This window comes from Portunus trituberculatus, chromosome 38 (assembly GCF_017591435.1).
Source record: "Portunus trituberculatus isolate SZX2019 chromosome 38, ASM1759143v1, whole genome shotgun sequence".
In the NCBI taxonomy this organism is placed as follows: domain Eukaryota; kingdom Metazoa; phylum Arthropoda; class Malacostraca; order Decapoda; family Portunidae; genus Portunus; species Portunus trituberculatus.
Window position 1 is genome coordinate 20,718,762 of NC_059292.1, and position 7,895 is coordinate 20,726,656.

At 52.0% G+C, this 7,895-nt stretch overlaps 1 protein-coding gene across 1 annotated transcript in view; it reads left to right on the top strand.

Annotated features, from left to right (window-relative positions):
• The window catches only part of LOC123515087 (dual specificity protein phosphatase 10-like), a 28,759-nt gene extending 21,451 nt beyond the window's left edge, over positions 1 to 7,308 (top strand). Inside the window, exon 5 of the mRNA XM_045273511.1 lies at positions 4,643 to 7,308. Coding sequence (XP_045129446.1) covers positions 4,643 to 4,941 — 299 coding nt within the window. The 3' untranslated portion in view covers positions 4,942 to 7,308. The remainder of the gene's footprint in view (positions 1 to 4,642) is intronic.
• The last annotated feature ends 587 nt before the right edge of the window (positions 7,309 to 7,895 follow it).

A 7,895-nucleotide genomic window follows, 5' to 3' on the forward strand; every position in this document is an offset into this window, starting at 1 on the left:
CAGCCACCTCGGGTCATTACCTCAGCTGAGGTGGGGGAGGCGGGACATGGTAGGAGAGGCTGCAGGTCCCTCCCACGCACGTCTGCCTCTGATACTCTTTGCCGCCAGAAACAAAACCAAGACTGTGCAAAAAGTGGCGGAGTGCATGAATGGCAGAGTGTGTGGCGGTGAACTGACTGACTGACTGACTGACCGACCGACCGACCGACCCTCGTGCCGTCCGTCTCCCTCCCTCCTGCCTCATTCAAAGTGCGGAAGTGACGTCATACCAGCAGCAGGAGCCTGACCGGATAGCACAATGATGGGCCTCTCCATTGACCACTTCCATGACTAGATGCCGCTGGTGGTGGTGGTGGTGGTGGTGGTGGTGGCGATGGCAGTGATAGTAGGTCTGCCACGTGCTACGCCTACGAGGAAACGCTTGCCTCACAGGATAGAGGGACCAAAGCCGCTACAAACAACAGCTGACTTTTCTAACTTCCCCCATGGGTCTTTTCATCCCCTGTCGACCAGATGGGGAGGAGGGAAGGCCCAGGGACGCGCTGGAAGGGGGCGGCGTGCACAGAACCTCAACCTCAGTTCATCAGGGACAGCTGTCAGCCTCTCACCCCAGCCCCTGTCACCCTGCGCAGTCCTCGGGCGGGATGGGGTAGCGGTCGGGGCACAGGGAGGGACACCTGCTCACTCTCTGTTCCCTTCAGATTTGCCCTTTTTCCATTTATGGTGACGGTTGTGCGCGCGGGTTCGCTTCTCGCACTCTTCTTCCTCCTATACGATGAAGGTGAGCGAGTGCGTTTTACTTGGAATTGTGGTATCCCTGCGTCTCTCTCTCTCTCTCTCTCTCTCTCTCTCTCTCTCTCTCTCTCTCTCTCTCTCTCTCTCTCTCTCTCTCTCTCTCTCTCTCTCTCTCTCTCTCTCTCTCTCTCTCTCTCTCTCTCTCTCTCTCTCTCTCTCTCTCTCTCTCTCTCTCTCTCTCTCTCTCTCTCTCTCTCTCTCTCACTATTGCCTAGAATTAAAGGAATGTCTGTCAAATATAGTCGTTGGTTATCATACACTCTGGGTTAGTGGCTGCCGCAAAGTGGCGTGGAAATCAGGGGCGTCTCTCTCTGCCTTCCCGCCTTATCGGGCTGCACCGCCCCACCCTGCCCCGGCCATCGCGAGGCTTTCCCGGCGTCGAGTTTTATTAACTCACGATGTGGCGAAGGGAAGCAACTCCCCAAGATAAGTCTAGACTCAGAAGGCAACCGCCTCGGGTGAGTGGATTTCCCGCCCTCCTCGGACATACCCGCCCACCACCAGCCCACCAGCTCTCCCCCTTCTCCCTTATGCAAGCTTCCTGGAAAAATCCTCACTTGCCAGACAGCATGAACTTGATAAGACCGGTGGGCGGCGGCGCTGTGTGAGGCGAACCTTAGTATTTGCCTCAGAACTTGAATTCGGTGAACTGCTGGGCAGCGAGACCCATAGCAAGACGCGGGTTCGGGATCCCCACGAGCTGCGTCACCGGCAGGTCACGCCTGCGTCTGTACAGGTTTTGTTGCGAAGACTTTCACAGCGGGAGAGTTGCGGCACGGTGCATACTGTAGCTGCTGGTGGCCACCGCCAGCACTGCCTGGCGTGCCTCCCGGCAAGAAAATGGCCAAGTCATCCTCCTTGGAAGTAGAAAAGATCCTACCCACCACTGTCATTGTCTCCTCGCTGCGTGTCCTGCCTGGTGGCGGGGCTGCGCTCCCTGCACGCCACTCTTCTGTGATGCGGTGGGAAGTCCAGCGGTGAGATGCGTGACAGCGTGCTTGGCGCGAGGCGAGGAGCGGCACAGGGAGGGCGAGCAACAGGTGGACGGGAGATGAGTCATGAATGGGCGGGGCTGCTTCACGATCTCTGCTGCTGCTGCTGCTGCTGCACATTCCCCCTTCACGCAATGATGGCCTGGAATACTCCCCGTTTCCCTCTTCCGCGTCCCCCGCTGCCCTCACCTCACTGCCTCGGTACCTCCGCCACTGATGTTCTAGGCAGCTCAACACTGAATCAAAACATGCTACGCTCACAATGTGGGACCGTAACCTTTCACATGCTTCGGACGCCTTGGAAGGGATGGAGTGAGGGACTTGTGGGAGAGGAGTGAGGGGGGGATACTGGGCGGGCAAACTGTTATTCAGGGTGGTATTTGACAACCTCCAGACCCGCTAGGAGAAAGAGGAACCCATCCTTCAGTGAAGCTTTCTTCCTTGTGACTCCAGATTGGCTCTCCGCCACTGTTCAGGTTCTTGAGCCTCGCACCGATTGCCGCCCCTCGACCGTCATTCGGGGATTGAAAAGTCCGTGTTTGGAGATCGAAACCTTTTTCATTAATAAGAGACGAGGAAAGGAGTGAAGGGGAAAAGAAGAAGAGGGAGGGAGGGAGGGATAGGAGGAGGAGGAGGAGGAGGAGGAGGAGGAGGAGGACGGGGCATTCAAGTTCTTTGATGGAGGAGATTGAGATTACTGAGCGAGCTGCGATGCGAACTCGCGAGAATCAAATGCGTTTATTGTGAGAGTGAGCGATGTATCTGAACAGGAGAGGGAAAGTAAAATATATAGGGAGAGGCGCCCCCTTCACACACACATACGCCCTCCCAGGAGACTGATTCTTTGTGGCCGTACGAACACTTCCTAGGTAATGGACGGGAGGGAGGAGGAGGGAGGAGAAGAAAGAGGGCAAGGGAGGTGCACGTGTGAGTGTGAGGTGGAGAGTGCACGCGTTCCCTGCGGCTGTTGCTGAGTCACCGCACGTCGGATCTCACAAGGCCTCCGTTTGACAGCTTGGTACTTTCTGGCGGCGATCGATGGGCTGTGTACTCCGGCGGTGCTCAGCTGGACGGACAGACGCGGGGAAAGGGTGGCTAGGCATTAGAGAGGCCGTCCTGAGCCTACTGGTGAGGGATGAGTCACTGGGGCCATACAGTCAGCGGGGATGGTTAGCGCCCTCCACCGCCTCCCTCACGCAAGCTCGTGTTCTTAAAGTCTTTGTTCTCCCGTCAGGATTGTGTTCATAGACCACAGGGATAATTATTCGGGTTCTCGTGGTGATATTTCCCACTGGCGATTCAGATTCCTCGTTGAAATGTCAATGGGATTATGAAGTCATCCTTGAAAGCCTCAGTAATTTCCACTACAGCTTGTTAAACTGTTAATAGAATAGTGAAAACAGTTAAAAAACTAATAATTTCTATTGTAGCCTGTTCACAATGCAGAATCCTTGTTAAACTATTACTAGAATCACGAAATCATCTCGAAAAAACCTTAATGAATTCCAGTATATCAACTTCAACCTGTTGAAAGTAGTGGAGAAAAGACGCCGAAACATTAGCATTGTCCCAAGCTTCGCTCAGTGCACCCACCGTCCAGCGAGCAGCGAGCGGAGAGCCAGCAAGCCTCCGTTACGCCATAAGGCCGAGCGGGAGTGAAATAAAGAACGGTCCGCGGCATTGTTGCGGTTGGTGGCGAGGCTCCAAGCAGCACCGCACGCGTGACACAATGGAGGGCGGCTTCCGGAACACCTCGCTACCCCGGGGACAAATTGACACTCACTCTCACTCTCAGTGTCACTACTACTTTCCCGTGCACGCTTCTGGCTAGGCCTGAGGGAAGGGAGAAAGACAAGAAAGCGCTGAGGACTTGTAAGTGCCTCATCCTTTCTGCTGGATCAAGAGAAAACGAAAAAAAAAAGAGAAATTGAATAACTGAAAAAAAAAAAAAATCTCCTATACCGGTTAATTCTAGGCCAGTAAGTAGCAAGTCTTCGCCAGTAGAGAGACGAATAGACAAACCTCTCAGCTGTACCTTAACCACTGTTGCTACCTCTGACAGACGCCCATGCCCACGCCTACATCCACCGTGCCGCCAAATTGTAAAGAAAAAGTGTTCAATGATATCAACCAAGTTAAGAATAGCTCACACAGAAGGAAGAAAAAAAGAGAGGGGTGGGGGTGGGGAGAGAGAGAAACAGAGGCTTGTTCATTAGTGTTTTTCTTCTTGTTCATCTGTGACTGATGAAAATATTTATCAATCAAAATGTTTTACGTGTGGTTGATTTACTAAGGAGGCTTGAAGAAACTAAACATAATGGCGAAATTGTGCTCTCATTCACACACACACACACACACACACACACACACACACACACACACACACACACACACACACACACACACACACACACACACACACACACACACACACACACACACTGGAGAGGAGGGAAAGGGAAGGGGCGTCGTTCCCCCGACCGTCTAGTGCCGCCAGCTTGGGCCTAACAATAGTCGTGTATGACTCACTCAGAAAACAAAAGCTCAGCCAACAATTATTGCTTTGTCCTGGCAGCGCGCGCCGCCGCCACCCTGGGCCAGTTGGTCCCGGGGCGGCGTGAATGGCACGGTTATGGTGGAGAGCTTTGTGGCGCGGGACTTACGGATGTCGGGTCATTATGGTAATGGACGGGAACAAAGGCGTCTCTCTGTTGCGCAGACTTACTTAGAACACTATATCACATATGTGTGCGGGATTTAAAGTCCTAGTGTGGTTGTAGTAAAATGGTATTTATATTAAATGAGGCTCAAAGTTTCCCTGTTAAACTAATATGTATTTCTTCCCGTTGTTACAGACGAGGCGAGGCAGTCCGGGGCACGCGTTTTGGTACACTGTCAGGCGGGTGTGTCTCGCTCCCCCACCATCGTCATCGCCTACCTAATGAAGCACACACGCATGACTATGGTTGACTCCTACAAGTATGTGAAAGCTCGCCGCATCATCATCTCCCCGAACCTCAACTTCATGGGCCAGCTGGTAGATTGGGAGACTGCCCTCCAGGCCAACAAGACCGAGGCCGACTGCAAGCCTTGCCACCAGTGTCAGTGGCAGCGGCAGGAGGTCAAGAAAGTCCCCAACGCGTGCCAAGTATGACAATCGCCCTCTGGAAGCAGGACGGAGGAGCCGAGCACAGGCAGCTTGAGTCACAGGAACACAGAGACGGGCATGGCGTCTGGCAGGAGGCTGGGGGAGTGCGGCTGCTGGATCAAGCCGGATGAAGGTGCTCTGCTCACCTCTTCCCAAGTGCCTGACACCACCTCCCAGCACCTCACCTCGCTGGCCCAGCAGCTGCACTCCAGCCTTCACGCGCACCCGCTCACCAGGCTGCTGCTGGATGACCTGGAGGTGGACCTGGAATCCGAGCAGAGACTACAAGCGAGCGAAACGGGCCTCACCGCACCCAGAGACCTGACAGGAAAAGGCGTGAGGCGCGACACCGGTGAAGTCAGACTCCAGGCCGCCAAGAGGTGCGACTTCGGAGACACTCAGTACGAGGACGCCAAGGAGGAGGGTGAGGGTGCCAGCGTCGCTAAGAGGCTGCGCACCGAACAAGTGTTCTGAGTTAGAAAATCCTTCGTGGTGATCAAATCAAAGCCTCAATCAGGGCCTTGGGGCACGTGTGTGGCTGTGGCAGGCTGGCGTGTGGGGGGCATGGGGCGAGTGTGTGGTTCTCAGCAAACTGGAACGTTTGAATCGAGGAATCAGGAACCCTCCAGCCTTGGACTTCCAACGCGGGATTGTTTTCCCCACATTGTTGTCGACGACTGGTAGGAAGTGTTGACACTGAAGGTTGTGAATAACAGTCAAAACTCCATCTTCCTTCTTCATCAAAAAGTGTACTACGTGTTTTGTTCCGTAATAGCGTAAGGGAAGTTAAGGAACACAGTTGGTCTCAGGAGCGACGCGGTGAATGCTTGAATGAATGTGTCACGAGGAGCGGGGCGCGACGAGACTCCCTCAGGCGGGCAGCTGTTTCTGACGCGGCAGTTCTGACAGCGCAGTATTAGTACAGTAACAAAAAAGAAAAAGGAAAAAAAAAACTTGCCTTAACTAGCTTGTTGGACTGTAGCGATCCAGGTTACTTGACTAGTTGTTTATAACCCTGTTTGTCTTAGGTGACAATTCTACATTGCCTTATCGAGAGCCTTTTCTCAATAGTTTCTGACAAATATGATGTGATAGTCTCCCTGAGCCGGGTAGCTTTGGGTTTTCGTGCCCCGGGCCAGTTCCTCGTCCACCTCCCTCTCTCTCTCCCTTTCCTTCTCCCTTCCTTCCTTCCTCGAGGCGCCAGCATCGTTGTGGCTGTCAGCTCGTTACACTGACCAAGCCTCAGGTGACGGCCGAGGGAGGCGTCGGTACACGGTCACCAAGACCGAGGTGCCTGACGAGGGAATACAAGAAAAGGCCGTTATCGCCGCTCGTGACTTGCCGGGCAGCCCTACACAGCAAGGCGGATCAGGGGATAGTTTATCAATCCACGTAAACTATTGCTCTCTGGATGCGTTTTTGCGGTCCCTTCTCTAGCAAGAGCCGTGGCGGCACCAGGAACGCTCTTGCCCTTGTTGTGCGTGGTGAGGGAAGCCGAGGAAGACCTAAGGCAAGCGCGGGGCGCTATGAGGCTCATGTCCCGGTGTGACGCGGCCCTTGGAGCAGCGGACAGCAACGGGGCGACGCGTGTACTTACGATGCCTTCACTCATTCAGGGCGATTTGTAAGGGATCTGATGTATTTACTACTGTGAGTGTGTCAGCAGTCAGTGGAGTTTGTATTACGGCGTTTTTTTTTATGTTAGAGTTATGTAGTAATAACCGGCTGAGTTGTGGTGAGCCAAGTGGCTGCCAAGCGCCGCACTCACTCAGGAAGCAGACAGGTGGCCGCCGCGCCGCCCTCGCAAGGCTCACTCTCTCCAGCAGACCATTTCACTGCGGATCTTTCTGTCTACCCATCTCTCTATATAGAAATATATACTGTATAGATATGTTATATATATATATATATATATATATATATATATATATATATATATATATATATATATATATATGCCAATTTACTACAACAAAAGTCTTATTATTTATGACACTTAGAATTTTTAGTACAAATGAAAATATTTACATTAGTTTTTAGTCTGCAGTAAATAAATTGAAGTATTGTGCCACTTGAGCTGTCCTTACCCCTAGTGATGACGGTGCCGCCGCGTGCGTGCAGGCCTCGGGGCGGCCGGCGGGGCGCGGCCCAAGATGGGTTGGAGTTGTACTATAACGAAAACTAAAAAGAAGAAAAAAAAAGTTCTAGTCTTGTATAATTAGGATTACTTATTTTTTATCCAGTCGATTGTATTTATTACCCATGATTGAGTTCAAATCATGATTATTTATTACCTAGGAAATACAGGATAAGCTTTATATATCTACCCATTAGTGAAGGAAACAAGACAAAATAAATGTTCATACACACGCACCTACTCTTTCTCTTTCCCATGGGGCCAAGACGGGGCGGGGTGGGCGTGAGGCGCCGGCGGGGCTTCGTGGGGCTGCTGAAGGACGCCCCATGCCGCCGCCCTGCACCAGCTGACTCCTGCGGCTCTGTTGAAACTGTGAAATATTGGACGCTGGACTCCAGTATCTGCTGACGAGGTGAATGCTTTTTTTTTTTTTTTTTTTTTTCTTTCTTCCGAGTGAATAAACATGAGAGAGCGAGGATGTTTAGAGAGGAGACAGAGGCAGCACAGATCGGTGGACACCATGGAATGAGGCAAGTAAGGTGAAGTACTCCTGATTGGACATGTGGAATCAAGTGAGGGTCTGATAACGCTATATAAACAACAGAATTCGATTATTACCTTTCAGACAGAAAATAATACTGCGCAAGTTCTAAAACACCGAAACACAATAAACGAAGCCCTCAAAACTTGTTTTGAAATACAGCAACACAAGCAAGAATATTGAAACAATAAGCAATTCCTAAAACACGTGTCATCTATAAAGTTCCTCGTTTTCTATGTTGAAATCACCTTCCTTCAGTTCCTAGAGGGCGCGCGTGACTCC